The 14,610-nt window shown below is 52.4% G+C and overlaps 1 protein-coding gene across 1 annotated transcript in view; it reads left to right on the top strand.

The window, feature by feature from the left end:
• The window catches only part of KDM4B (lysine demethylase 4B), a 163,758-nt gene extending 150,029 nt beyond the window's left edge, over positions 1-13,729 (top strand). The window contains exons 15-22 of the mRNA XM_044417508.1: positions 73-149; positions 1,861-1,916; positions 4,041-4,149; positions 8,408-8,593; positions 8,681-8,845; positions 9,720-9,839; positions 10,361-10,453; positions 12,548-13,729. Of these exons, the coding sequence (XP_044273443.1) occupies positions 73-149; positions 1,861-1,916; positions 4,041-4,149; positions 8,408-8,593; positions 8,681-8,845; positions 9,720-9,839; positions 10,361-10,453; positions 12,548-12,736 (995 nt within the window). The 3' untranslated portion in view covers positions 12,737-13,729. The remainder of the gene's footprint in view (positions 1-72; positions 150-1,860; positions 1,917-4,040; positions 4,150-8,407; positions 8,594-8,680; positions 8,846-9,719; positions 9,840-10,360; positions 10,454-12,547) is intronic.
• The last annotated feature ends 881 nt before the right edge of the window (positions 13,730-14,610 follow it).

The following is a 14,610-nucleotide window of genomic DNA, read 5'->3' as shown; positions in this document are numbered from 1 at the left end:
AGTGAGAGGTGGGCAGTTTGGATGAGCTTACCTTGCACCTTTCTCAGTGTGATGCTTCCTGCTTTGTTCTAGGTTGCTATGGGATACATCCTGACCTTGTGAGTGATGGGTGGACCTGTTCCCGGTGTTCGGCCAATGCACTTCTAGCGGTGAGTTAGCACTCGCTCTTGCAGGCCACAGAAGCTGAAGATGCTGGGGAAGAGGTGCTCGCCAATGGCAGTGAAGATGGGGCACTCCATTCATGGAACACTCTCCCGAGGGAAATTCCCCCAGTTCCACCCTTCCTTTACCCCAGGCATCCTAGGATCAGGATTTAGATTTTATTTATTACTTCCAAGATTTATATGCAGCTCTGCATTCTAGTATGGAAAATTTAAAGTAGTCAAGATTAAAAAGTAAAACATTATGTTAAAAACACAATCAATGGAGCTACGGTTGGTTATTTTAGGAAGAGCACTTCCCATGCGTATGTAAGGAACATATGGAATGCACTCCCCAGAGAGGTCCGCCTGGCGCTGTCATTATTTGTTTTTTGGCGCCAGGTTAAGACCTTTTTATTCCAGCAATATTTCAATAAGTTTTTGTATTGTCTTTTCTATGTTTTTAACTGCAGCCAGTGTGGGTCGGGAATATATTTCTGTCATATTTTTGTAAGCCGTCCTGAGACTTTTGCGACAGGACGGCATATAAAAATCTTAAATAAATAATAAATAAAATAAGGGTGCAGCACATGGAAAATCTTGTGGACAATACAAGCACGTTCCTAGTGACTGATGTTATTTCAAAAGACATATTTGACTATTGATTTAATGTGTACCTTGCCTTTCTACCACAGAGATTCCATGTGAGGCAGCTTTTGTTGTTGTTGTTAGTCGCGAAGTGTCCGACCCATCGTGACCCCATGGACAACATTCTTCCAGGCCTTCCTGTCCTCCACCATCCCCGGGAGTCCACTTAAGCTCATGCCAACTGCTTCCGTGACTCCATCCAGCCACCTCATTCTCTGCCGCCCCCTCCTTCTCTTGCCATCTATTGTTCCCAGCATTAGGCTCTTCTCCAGGGAGTCCTTCCTTCTCATTAGGTGGCCAGAGTGTTTCAGTTTCACCTTCAGGGTCTGGCCTTTTAAAGAGCAGTCAGGGTTGATCTCCTCTAGGACTGACCGGTTTGATCGCCTTGCGGTCCAGGGGACTCGCAGGAGTCTCCTCCAGCACCACAATTCAAAGATGGAATTCTTCGGTGCTCAGCCTTCCTTATGGTCCAGCTTTCACAGCCATACATTGCAACTGGGAAAACCATAGCCTTGACTACACACACTTGTGTTGGCAGGGTGATGTCTCTGCTTTTTAGTATGCTGTCTAGATTTGCCATAGCTTTCCTCCCCAGGAGCGTCTTTTAATTTCTTCTTTCAGTCCCCATCTGTGGTGATCTTGGAGCCCAGGAAAATAAAAACTGTCACTACCTCCATTTCTTCCCCATCTATTTGCCAGGAGGTGAGAGGACCGGATGCCATGATCTTAGTGAGGCAGCTTAGTATCACAGATAAAGAAAAACTTGATTAAAATAGTAAGAAAACATGTACATTTAAAAATGAAATCAAATTTTTAAAAATGGGCAGAAGCTTTGCCTAACTTCAAACTTACTTTCATGAGGAATAGAAATATGCTTGTGGTAAAAAAGATTTTTCAGCTGTTGCACCCTTACCTAATCTCTCTTCTCCCTCCTCCCTCCCACCCTCTCTCTTTCACACACACACATACATACTTATTCTTCCCATCAAGGCATTTATGGCTCGCCATCAAGTATATGCTTTTTTCTATTTGTCTTAATGTCGTTTAACCTTTGCCTCCTTGTTATCTCCAGGACTGCTGTCTGTGTAATCTCAGGGGAGGAGCCCTTCAAAAGACCACAGATGGAAGGTAAATTGGGTACCAAAGACATTAATTTGTGTACATTGCAATTTCTGAAATACCAAAGCATTCTGCGAGGAGGCCTGCCCCTGTTCAAAAGTGGGGGGCAGTTCCTTCCAAAAGGATGGAGAAGTCCTGGAAATGTCCCCCCCCCCCCCCGCCCTGGAAGGAGACAGACTTGCAGTGTGGTTCCTTCAAGTGCATCATGTGCAATTGTCTCACTTTGACTGTGACCAGAGGATTTGGTTTACCCGTACAAGAAGATCCTGGAAAGCCCCTTGCTTTGACCATCTTGCAGAATGGGCTTTGCATGCATTTCACATTTGTGAAGTCTGCTGGGTGCTGCACGAGACCTTAATCTGCTCAGTTTCTTCTCTTGTAATATCTTCTTAACACTTCAGGGAGATTTTCACACCTAAACCTAATCTTGTTTTTTGTGTTTTAGTTTCAAATGGGTACATTGTGGCATGGCCACGGCCAAGGCCTTGCCGTTAAAGGGCAGCCTTTGCCTTTCCTTACTGGTGGAGGGGTAAGCCCCCACCCCACCCAAAAGCCACTCTTCAGACTCCTCCCAAACCTTTGAGAGAGAAATGGAAAGGGCACATCTCAAGGGTGAGCTTGACAAAGTGAGATGCCGAGGGAGTAAGCCTTGAGATTACCCCAGTGGATCATTTCTGCACAAGCTGTCCTAGTTCAACAGGAGCATCACCAAAAGGTGCCTGACAACAGTTGGAGCCTCAGTCCACCTGGCTCAGCACTGTGGACGTGAGCCGGCGGCAGCAGCTCCCCAGGGCTACCAGCAGGAGTCTTCCAGCCTTCCTGGAGATGCCGATCGAACCCGGCACCTCCTGTGTGCAATGCAGGCTCTGCTGCTGAACATCGCCCCCGCCCTGGTCCCCCCAGAGTTGCCGCTGCCACTGCCACTCTTCACCAGTGACTGGCACTTGCTGGGCCTGTGGACCGCCACCGCTGCTCACGTTGGCTGCCCTGCCTCCTGCACGGAGGCTCCTCAGCCTCAGTCAGCCCCTCACAACTGCCTTCTGGGGAGACACCTCCTGCTCGCATTTCCTCCCAGGACAGCAGGTGCAGGTGGTGTGGTGCTTTCATTCTGTGAAAACCTCATCCTGGCCAACTGTGAGGAAGAAGTGGGGAAATGGAACTGTAGCCCCCCTGTCCTCCCTTGTCAGGGCTCCATTGGCTGCTCTCATTGCTGGACACAGCCGCATCCTCCCTCTTCGTGTTTAGACCTTTCAGCGCAGCCACTTTGCCTTTGCATCCTGCTTCAAAGGAGGGCAGTGAGCTGGAAAAACTGGGCTGCATAATGAGACCTGAGGAGAGTGCCCAAGTTTCAGCCCAGAAGAAGCGGCTGAGCTCCCCGTGACCTGTGCAAGTACCAGCTTCTCCTCAGTTGAGGCAAGAGAGCGTATGGGGGAAGGCAGGCCACTTGCTTTCCTGGTGCTGCGTGTGAGTGACAGCAGGCAGGGCAAACCAGGCGTGCAGCATTAATGGATTGAGCCAATCGATTAAACCTCCCTGGATCAATGAACAGAGGGGGTCCTTGAATAATCAGGCATTGCCCCTTTGCTGGAAATCTCTGTCATGTGCCCTTCCAGTGCTGCGTTGAGGCAGGCCACAGCAGTAGCTCTCCAGCGGCACTGTCCTGCAGTTGGTCCCCTTAGCTGGACGTCTGCAGTGGCACCAGCAAAGCAGACCAGTGTCTAGGCAGACTGTTTGGCTTTTTTGATGCAATAAGTTGTTGTATGAAAAGTGTGTCCATCTTCAGTTTACACACCTGCATATTGAACTGCTTACTCAGTGAAGGCCCGAATAAAACCCCCACGAAGCTGCACTGTAACTTCCTTCTGAGGGACTGTCTTCCCTTTTACCTCTCTGGGCATCGCCTCAAGCGGTCAGGCAGAAGGAAGATCTCTAGGTGTCTCCCACTTCCCCTCCTGGAAGCTTCAGCCAACATGGCCAGAAGCACTCGGAGTCGAAGCCCCTTGTCCTCCCGCGGACTTGCACAGCCCAGCCGCAGGAGCACCGTGGCAAAGACGCACTTGCCAGCCTCTACAGTGTTTGCAGTCCAAGGGAGGGGAGCATCTTCTCAGTTTTCCCATCTTGGGTGCTTTGCAGGTGGGTCCACGTAATCTGCGCGATTGCAGTCCCAGAGGCCCGTTTCCTCAACGTCATTGAACGTCACCCTGTAGACATCACTGCCATTCTGGAGCAGCGGTGGAAACTGGTAAGAGCCCCTCGGGATGAGTGCAAGACGAGGTGCGTGCGTGACAAATGACATGGGCGTTCATGTGCCTAGACTTGGAGAAAAGGGGGAGGCTGCACTTCGCTTTCAGGGAGGTCTGCCCTCCCTCTCTTGGGCCAGTGGGGCTCTGGTCCTTGCCATTCAGGTGAAAAGCACTCATTATTCAGCCTGGAGTGACTGCATTGCATTGATGCACAAGCGATAAATGGCACAGAGTCAGCTCCTTTATGGATAACCTGACATTTCCTGCTTGCCCTCCTCTTCATTACCCGTGCTTCTAACAGCAAATTAAAAATCCTTTTTTTACATGGAACTTGCTTGTTCTGCTTAATGGGCCTCCCTGGAGGAACTTGTTCAGTCTCCTGCAGCTGCTGATAAGGCTTTGCTGCTTGTCCTGTCCCCGGGGAAAGTGGTGGTCTCCCTTTCAGCAGGCTTTGCTGAGATTCTGTTTTGCCCCCGTCTTTGGCATGTGCTAAGTTTCTAGCCCCTGTTGTCACAGGGAGACTCTGTGCACTGGCCATTTGATAAGCTGGGAATCGGTCTTAAAATGTAGGCAGACCTCAGCAGGACAAGAAGGTGTATAATCTGAACTCCGGGTTCTGCATGAGGCAGTCTCCTCTGGGGAGGAAGAATGCTGAGTGGCAAGCAGAAGCAGGGAAGGCACTGTGTGGCTGGTGGAATCCCAGAAAGCAGCAGTGGCAGAGCGAGGAGTGGGTGGGTCTGAGCAGGTCAAGCCTGGAAGCAGCAGCCAGTTGCCCCAGGGCACCAAGGTAGGTGGGCAAGCATTGGATGGCTCTCTGCTTTGAAGTGACAGGTGGCCCTCTAGGGCATGCGTGGCTGAGCACTTCACAAGGAAGGGGCTCGGAGGGATGGGGATGGCCTTGCTTTGAAGGAGGAGGTTATGATGGGGTGAGAGCAGCCAGGTTTCAGGCCAGGGGGTTGGGGTCACTGGGGCAAATAGAGCATGAGGGCGAGGTGGAGATCTTTCTTATAACTCAGTCTCAGTTGGCTCCTTTTAGTGAGGACAGAGCACTGGGGGCCTCTCACTTGCAGCAGGGAGGCGGAGAAACTGGCCCCGGGTTACTCCAGTTGCCATATTCCATTGCCAGGCCTGGCACAGCACTGCTTTTGTCCCTGGGGGCTGGACGTGGTAGGATTTCCCCTGGATGCTGCGACAGAAATGTCCCCTTGGGGGAGTGAAAGCCGGCAGGTGCCACTTCAGGGCAGGGAGGACTCCCCAGTGGCACCATTCAGTGGGGTGCCAGCCGGGCAGCAAGGCCAGGCTCTCCTCCTCGCCTTGCTCTGGCGCACCACCTGGTCTGTAAAGAGATGCCTTGGTGCGCTTCCTGATTGATGGGGCTTCGTGGGGCCCATGCCCGTAAATCATCGATGATGCAGGGATTCAGAATAATTAGCTGTCATCCCCTCCGTGGAGTACATGAATTGCGGCGTTCTTTGCAGGGTGGATGAGCAGGAGGAGATGTTTTTTCAAGCGTGCCTCTGTTTGGGGATATGGATGTGTACGGCGTTCTCTTCTGCTCCCCCTCCTCATAGCCATAAAGGGTCCCGATAATGTTTCATCCTGAGGGATTGAGGGCTGCAGGCGATGCTGGGCGCCTTTATCCCTGCCTGACTGGCAGGCTGTGCATGCACCTGCTCTTGCATTGCGTTATTAACTTCACTTGCTGGAGCTCTTGGTTTTGGCTGGCCGGGTGCAGGCTTGGGAGGGCGGGGGCAAGCGAGCTCCATCCCAGCAAGGTGCTTCTGGTTCATCCCATGGAGAACATGGGGCCTTGGAATTCAGCACATGCTGGGCTCAAAGGAAAACGCTGCACCCCAAGCAGCCAGGTTTCAGGCCAGAGCGTGTGCCAGATGCAGGGTCTGACTCTGGGGCACAGGTAGCAGAGAGGATGTGTCTCTGGATTTATTTGATTTATATCCCACTTTTCTTCTATGAAAGAACTCAAAAGTGTCTGACTTAATTCTCTTCCTCCTGCATGCAATCTCTTCCCCACAACAATCCTGTGAGGCAGGCTGGGATGAGAGTCTGTGCCTGACTTAGAGTCACTCAGCAGGCTGCATGGCTGAGTGGGGACTGGCACCCAGATCGCCTGAGCTGCAACCCTGTGCTCTTAACCACTGCACCACACTGCTGTAACCCCTTCCCTCCCTGCCAGACATCCTACACTGAAGAAGCAAGCCTGGAGTGACTGCTCTGTTCTTTGGCTCTCCTGATCTGACAAAGCCTTATCAGTGGTGACACCTGATCAGTGGAATCCCCTCCCAAAATATGCTCTCCTGCATTTGTGTTTTTGGCAGCCTGTCCCCCAGGCATTGCATGAATGGTTCTTGATGCTTCTGGATCACACCTTTGTCGGTCTATTGTTTCAGTTTGGTTTTATGGGCTGGAATAGTTTTATCCTCTGCTGTGCCTTTTCTTGGTTTTTCTCTGTCTTGTGGTTGCTCGTTTCAGTTACTGTAGTTTATATTTTTGAATGCATGGCAGGCCCTCTTTCAGCTTCCTGTGTGCTGTCACCAGAAGCCATCCCTGGAGTTATTGACAACACTGAAATACCACTGTGGGCTACTCTGGTGATGGCGGCATTCAGGAAAGCCTGGAAGGACCGGACCTTTGTTTGGGGGACTTTGTGCTTCCTGGCTGTTGGTTGCATGAGTGGACCCTTGCTCAAGGAGTACGGCACTTAAAAATGAGTCCCACGCTGTGTTGCACACGAGAGAACAGAGGAATATGTGGAACGAGGGAGGGCACCAGCCTCTCCCCCCCCCCCCACCATGGAAATTGCCTTTGCCCTCTTCTTTCACAGACTGGGGAGAAGAAGGGATTTGGGGACAGTAGCTTCATCTGTGCCAGACCCCTGGCAGTGTGGGAGGGGTGTGGGGCAGGAGAAACTGGTTCCTAGCATCCTGGCCCTTCATCATCATGTGGGCCAAGGACTGCTGCCAGGCTCTTTTTCTGGTCCCAATCCCACAGCTTTAGGAGGACATGGGGAAGTGCCTTCCACAGCTGGGAAACTCTCTGGTTCCATGAGATATAGTTGGGCAGCCACTCCTTGGGATCCGTTATTTTGCAGTTGACATTGGGTGAGATTTGGAGATGTTGGAGGGCACAATAAGGGGATGGGGTTGTGATGCAATGACGGGTGTGAAGTGAAGGAAGCTTTCAGCAGCAGCTCTGGGTTTTGCCCCGATGGCTTCACTGGCCTGCTCAGAATTCCGTTGCCTTTTTTTATTCATTTGAGCACATGTTGAAGCTTCAGTTTGAAGCAAAAAACACAAGCATGCAGACTGTCAAACCATGGCCCCATCACCCAGTGTGCAGCCCGGGCAGCTGGTCAGTACCAGTGAGATCTCTTTACTAATTGTCCATACTGAAATCCCCCCTGACTAGGCCAAGCACTGATGAACGATGTGCCCGATAGCAGTGCTCAAGGGGCTACTCAGTGCCTCTGCTGGGCACGTTGCTCCTGCCGCCGAGCCGATTCCTCCACCGAGGCCACAGGCTTGGCATGCGTCTGGCTGCAGCGGGAGGCAAAGCTCTGCTCCTGAGCTGGGGGGACATTTCGGCCCCGAACCGAGAGAGTCCCTGTTAGTGCGGGAGGCTTGGCTGTCCAGCCCTCGGGACGCTGGTGGTTGCAGCTCTTGGGGACGTGGAGGGAGAGAACCAGAGAGCCAGGCCCTTCCCATGAATGCGGATTCCAGTGTATCTTCTGTAAATTCATCCTGCTCTGGGTTTAGCGTGGTGTGTTCCTTTCACCCTTCTTCTCTTTCTTGGGAGGGTACAAGGTAGATTGTGCTGTCGGACTGATCAACGATGCCTTTATTTATACATTCATAGCACCAGCACTGTGGCATTTCCATTAGGGCTTGATAACTTTACTGTGCAGCCGCAGTTTCTGCAGCGATGATCACAAATCTAGGTGCTGGTGCCGATCTAGACAGCCAGCTGGTGGCAGGAGTCGGGCAAAGAGGCGGGAAGGGTGCCCTTTCTTTGCTTTCTGCTTCCTCAGAAGAGTGGATGATTTGCACTGTGCCTTGGCGTGCCTGCGGGGAAACGGACGCAAAGTGCTGGCCTGCCCACTCTTTCACGAGGTGTGGGTGTGCTGGAAAGGGCCTTGGAGGAGCCGGGGCAGCAGCCAAGAGCGGAGAAAGCAGGTGCACAGTGGCGAGAGCTCTTGAGCCATTCGCTGAGCAGTAATGCTGGCCTGCGCTTCCTCCCCAGAAATGCGTGTACTGCCGGAAGCAGATGAAGAAGGTGTCGGGGGCCTGCATCCAGTGCTCCTATGAGCATTGCTCCACCTCGTTCCACGTGACCTGTGCCCGGGCAGCCGGGGTGCCCATCGAGCCAGACGACTGGCCCTACATCGTGTCCATCACCTGCTTCAAGCACAAGGCGGCCAACCACACAGTAGGTCTCCCCTACGTTCATCCCACCCCCACCCCAGCTTTTATGGTGGCCTTTTCCCTTCCCTGTATCTTCTCCTGCCTTTTGTAGATCCTGTTTCCCAGGGAGATATCGCTGGGCCAGACGGTGATCACAAAGAACCGGAACGGCCTCTATTACCGGTGCAGAGTGATTGGCATGACGACACAGGTGTTCTATGAGGTCAATTTTGAGGATGGGTCTTACAGCGACAACATATATCCAGAGGACGTTGCCGTAAGTCACACGGGAAGCTGCCCCTTCCCTGCGTTTCCAAGCCACTGCATGGGGTCAGGCTCTTTCCATCGCTGTGCACTGGACCGCCCCTTCCCTGCTGTGTTAAAGTGTGGCATCCAACCCAGCAGAGCCTCGTAGGGTCAGTGGCTGAGGTGGGGTGTCTGGACCCCGCCAAATGTGCCGGACTGAGGACCCCAGGTTGGAGAGGTTCTAGCCATACCGAAAACGTCAGCAAAAGTAAATGTTCTGGTCTTGAAGATGCCGTGAGGCGCTTTGTGCTTTCCTGTTTCTAGCATTACTAAAATGGGATTTAAGAGAAAAAGATCAGGTGCCCACAGTGTGATGTCTTTACCCACCTGGGGGTGAGTGGGAAGGCCTTCTCACATGCACAGGGGCAGGTACCTGCAGCAAGTTGGCGGCCTGCCCTGGATGGGGTTGCACTCCCCAAAACAGGTGAAGAGCTGCGTAGTTCTGCATGAGGCGCTCTCCACGTGCCTGTTTCAATCAGCTCCTTCTTCAGAGCCACGAGAACTGCCATCTTATTCTCATCTTCAGGAAGAGGGTGTGCCTCGGGGAGATTAGCTTTGTCCCTTCACATGTTATGTGAGTCGACATGGAGAACTTAACAGAAAAGACCACCGGGAGCAGGCAGCAGGTGGGCAGGGCAGGGCAGTGCTTGGATGCACACCCACTGCAGTCCCGGAGAGGCACTCTTGCAGAGCATCCATGCACCCTCCCTTCTGTGAAGCAAGGAGGGACCGGACCAGATGTCGTGTAACCCAAGGGATGGGTAAAGGTGGCAAGAGGGCATTTGTCATGCCAGCCCACTTCCTTGCGCCGTTCTTCTGACACTGTTCCCTTCCATGTCTCTCAGAGCAGGGACTGCCTCAAGATGGGACCGCCTGCAGAGGGTGAGCTGGTCCAGCTGCACCTGACTGATGGCAACACATACCAGGCCAAGTTCATCACTGCACACATCAGCCAGATCTTTCAGGTCAGGAAACGTCTGGCTGCTCGCTCTTGCTCACCCTCCTTGCCAGGGTCAGCCACACAAGTCTTTCTGCACAGGTCTCTAACCCGCATAGCTTAAGGAGTACAGCAAAAAATGGGTGATGATGGGGTGAAAGAAAGATCACTCAGCTGGGGCTGCCTGGCCTCGCTGTGTTTCCAAGTTAGGGTGGGGGGTGGCGGGATGGAGGCAGCCAGTCCTGACTGGGAGGCCAGGTTGCGGGGTGTGATGTGAGAGCAGTTTTCAGTCATCACCCAGACGCAGCTGCTGCCTGTTTGCTCTCATCCAAGAATGCAGGAGACAGAATAATGAGCAGGAAGGCAGATGTTGGTTGGACGTGGGGGAAGAATTCCTGAGGATCAGAGCCACCTGACCAAGGTTGCTAGAAGCATTCGCACAAGCATTTCTCAGGATTCCTGCACTGAGCAGGTGCCGGGCAAACTACTGTTGTTTGCAAGGACACTTTCTAGAGGGTTTAAGTGAAATTCTCCCTTTCCCTGCTGCAGGTAGAGTTTGAAGATGAATCTCAGCTGATGGTCAAGCGAGGTGAAATCTACACCCTTGAGGAAGAGCTCCCCAAAAGAGTAAAATCACGCCTGGTAGGTGTCTGGGGGTCTTCCCTTGCATGGAAGCAGCTTGAGAATCCAGGGGGAAAGATGAAACCCCCCTTCTAAGTTCTCCCTGGCTTCAAAGCAAGTCTGACAAGTTAAACCTAGCAAAAGTTGTCTGTACAAGCAGCAGCAGATGCAGTGCCCGCATCCCTCCGCCCTGGTCAGCGCAGTGGTGGAAGCTGGAGCGGCTTTCTTTAGGGTTGCCCTGCTGGGAAAGGAGCACGGTGCAGCCCTTTCCTCCTGAGGGGTGAGCGAAGGGGGCCCAGAGCTCCTTTGTTCAAGAGCGTTCTCTGCAGCTCATCTGCTGGAGGGATGTACAAAACCACTGCGCGGGGGGGAATCACAGGAAATGATGATGTGACGCCGTTGCTACCCTGGCACTGGCCCCGGCAACCCTTTCGTGTGGCTTCGTTTTTTAAAGGGAGGTGTTGGAACCCAAATGCCATCCAGAGCTGTGGCACACACACCCTTCTGTTTTAGGTTTTTTATGTTTGCCCTTCACATCAGGGGAGGGTGGATGGCCTGTGCAGTGAAAAGGCCCGAGTGGGTAAGAATGGAACTGGGGGAGTCATGCCACCAGTCCGTCTTTCACAGCGTGGCCTGCTCTGAGCCCTGCAGATTTTCCCCCAGGGGTCTTTCTCAGCCCACTTTGGAGATGCCAGGGCTGGAACCAGAGTGCACTTGTATGCGGGACAGGGCCTCTCCCAGCTTGCCTGCGATCCTCTTCTGTAGCTGTCCACATGAGTCAGGCTGGGAGGATTGCTGCTTCTGGCTCGGATGCCATCAGCGCCTCTGCAGTCAGTGTTGATCTGGTGGGCATGCAGCGGTGCTTTTGAAATGCAGGGGCATGAAACGGGGAAGAGATCCCCCCGCCCCGTCTGTGGAAGACAGTGCTCGGGCAAGAGGGGGAGGTGCTTAATCAGGAAGAGCGCTGTTAATGATAGGCGTGCTTCAGTGCTGGAAGAAGGCTGTGGAGTTGCCCTTTTTCCAGATTGCAAAAACAGTTTGGGAAGCACCAGAAATGGGGAACAACTTTGGAAGAGGGCAGCATGGAGAGACAGCAGTGCAGTTCCCTGACAGACAAGCGGAGCCATGGAGCGCGAGGTCCCTGGTGCTCAGATCAGTCAGGCTCCCTTTCTGAGCCCAGGAGCAGCAAGCCCAGAGGGTCCTGGGAGCCCCAGGTGCTGTGTGAAGGGACAGCTTCCTGGCTTCTAATACTCTGTGGCCTTTGGGTGTGGTGCAACAGTCCCTTCCGAATGGCTCTGCCTGCTCTGACCCTTTGGGCCACACATCGCCTCTTCCGGCTTTCAAGAGCCATCTGTGAATGGACAGCCTCGGCTGGATGTTTCCCAGCAAGCTGTCTGGCCACCAAGCCTCTGCTCACATCTGCTTTGATGCCAGTGGTGGAGGTGTTTCAGACTGGAGTTGTGCAGTTCAGGGCCATGAGTTACCATAGGCCAGTGGGCTTCTTTCAAAGCAAAGCTGCTGCGATGGCTTGACCCAGAGATCTGTCCCTAACCAGGAGCTGCAGCAGCTCCCCTGGGAGGGAAGGTTCCAGCGCTGGAGACTGTTTAGCTTTGGGAAATGGCAAATGAGGAAAGTGCTCAGAGTCATGCACATGGTGGGAAAAGTGGGCAGGGAGATATTCTCCGCCTCTGTGATGCTGGGACCCCAATGGCCCCTCCCCTGAAGCTGACTAGGGGGGAGATTCAGGACAGATTAAAAGGATTTCTTCAGGCAACACAGAATGAAACGATGGAACGCTGCTGCATGATCCTGTCATGGCCACCAACTCGGACAGCTTCAAAAAGGGGTTAGACAGATTCATGGAGGACCAGGCTGCCTGTCTGGATGTCACTGTGGCCTTCTGACCAGTGGCTGCAGGATCCAGTGCCCCAGCTGCTGGGGAGCATACTTGGGATTTTGTGGGATTTTCTGCCTGCAGTGAATGCGAGGCAGGATGGACCCCTGATCTGAGCCAGCTCCTCCCTGTGTTTGTCCGGCGGGCTGCCTGCATTCCCCCAACCCACCTGCTTTCTTCTTTCCCCTCTCACCCCTCTCCTTTTCCTATCATCCTTGTAGTCCCTCAGCACTGGGGCTCCTCAGGAAGAGGCATTTTCTGGAGATGACTTGAAAGCCGCCAAGCGCCCCCGGGTGGGCATCACCAAAAGCCCCGAAGACAGCGGTCCCAGCTCCGACTACTTTGCCATCATGGAGACATTGCTGCAGCCCCCGCAGCAGCCCGGGGGGCCGAGCAATACCATGTTCTAAACAGGATGAACAATGATTTAATTTAAGCAACAACAACAAAAAGCGACTCTTTAAAACATCTTTTCTCGCATCCTTGCAGAAAGTAATTTAAGTAGAAAACTGTGGAGCAAGAGACCTAGCCTTTGTGCAATAACTTTGCAAATGAATTCCTTTCTTCTGTTCTTGGTTTGGACTCCAGAGAAGTTTGTCTTGCTCTGGCTACCTCTGTTTTTCCTGCTGTTGGATTTTTGAGTGGATGAAATCTTCAGGGTGGGGCACAACCCTTCTCCATAAAAACATTGGAAGAAATATGTGCAGATGGACCTGTGACTGAACTTTCCATCTCTTGTTAGTATGTTTTACTTGGTAAAAGCTTTGAGAAGTGTTCGAAACCTACAAAATAACTCCAGTTTTTTGAAATCTCAGCCATTTTTCTCTCTCCTTGCACTTTCTCCCTCTAAGATTTCTTTCCTTTCACTTTTTGAACAAGGTGCTATTTCCCTGACTACTGAAGCAGCCTTCTTTGGAATTCGCAATTTGTGTATGTATATATTATATATACATATATATATTAAAAATTGCCTTTGACATTTTCTATAAAAAAAAAGAAAAACTTTTTTTTTAACAAGCAGGAACAAAATGAAAAAGTGGTTTCCACTTTTTCCCCCTGGAAAATGGCTTTAAAATTAACAAAATGCCCATTCTGGTGCTGTAAGTACAGCAGGACAGAGCAACTTGTAACCCTTCAGATATTTTTGGACTCCGAACTTCCCTTTGCCCCATCCGACATGGCCCAGTGGCTGGGGAGTTGTAAGCCAGCAACATCCGGAGGGTGCTTGGTTGCCCATCCCCACGCTAATTTAAAAGAAGAGAGAGTTATGGCCATCTTGGGAAAGCAGGTTTTTTTGAAATACCTCTTTTCGGGGAGAGAATATTGCGAGAATGTTTGTGTCAAAACAAGAAAGTTTCTCTTCAGTCAAAATGTTTTGTAATAAATGATACCATCACAAGTTACTGGATGGGATTCAGTGTTAACTGCTTTATAAGAGGGCAGGTGGGGTGGGGGGCTTGTCCATTGCTAGTCTTTTTCTTCAGCATGCTCAGGAATTGCATTTTTGTGTTTAGGGAGGTCATGCATCCCTCTCTGCTCCCCCCAAAGTATGAGGAAAGCACGGTTCTCAGTGAAGAAGTCTTAAGTCTATTGGACCTCGCTGGGCAGGTGGTGAAAAGGTGTGAAGTCCAGTGAATTATTTAGTGGGAGAGGGGCTGGCTGGTCATGGCCATTGAGTCAGAGGTGGGAGGAAGCAAAATGCCTGTCGGAAAGGGCTGCCCCACAGAGTTTCCTGCTCAGTTCACGGCAGCTGATAACTGGCAGGCAGACCTTCTGTAGAGGGAGGTGAGGCGTGGTGCGAGGGGCATTGCCCTGCCTTGCCACCTCCTCTGGGCTGCTCCTCCTGCGCAGGAGGCCTTTCATTTCCCCTTTAGAATTACGCATTTTGCGGGTTGCCTGAGGAGCCCTTCCTTGGTCCTGGGTCATGAGGGGGCACGCCTGCCACTTCTGTGGACAAGGGTGCTTTTTGCTGCAGCCTTTCCCGCATCTGGTTTGAGCGTGCTTTGCTTCAGGACTGGGGGAGCCACATGCCCGTCCGGCTTTTCCTTCCCGGCCTTTTAGGGTGCAACCTAAAAGGTCTGTACCGTGGTCTCACACCATGGCTTGTGAGGTGGGTCCGGCCCGCACCGCCGCCCACGCTCGCAGGCAGGAAGGAGGTGGCTCACTCACTTGGAGATGGTTTTGGACTCGCTGGGAGATTTCCGAGTGAGCAAGCTGCCGCTGCACGTGTCTGACAGCTCCTCGCACGTGCCTGATGCCACCTCACCGGCCCAAGCCCCCAGGC

Source organism: Varanus komodoensis, unplaced genomic scaffold (genome assembly GCF_004798865.1).
Source record: "Varanus komodoensis strain SLA01 unplaced genomic scaffold, ASM479886v1 scaffold89, whole genome shotgun sequence".
Taxonomy (NCBI): domain Eukaryota; kingdom Metazoa; phylum Chordata; class Lepidosauria; order Squamata; family Varanidae; genus Varanus; species Varanus komodoensis.
This window is presented reverse-complemented; position numbering and strand designations above follow the sequence as displayed.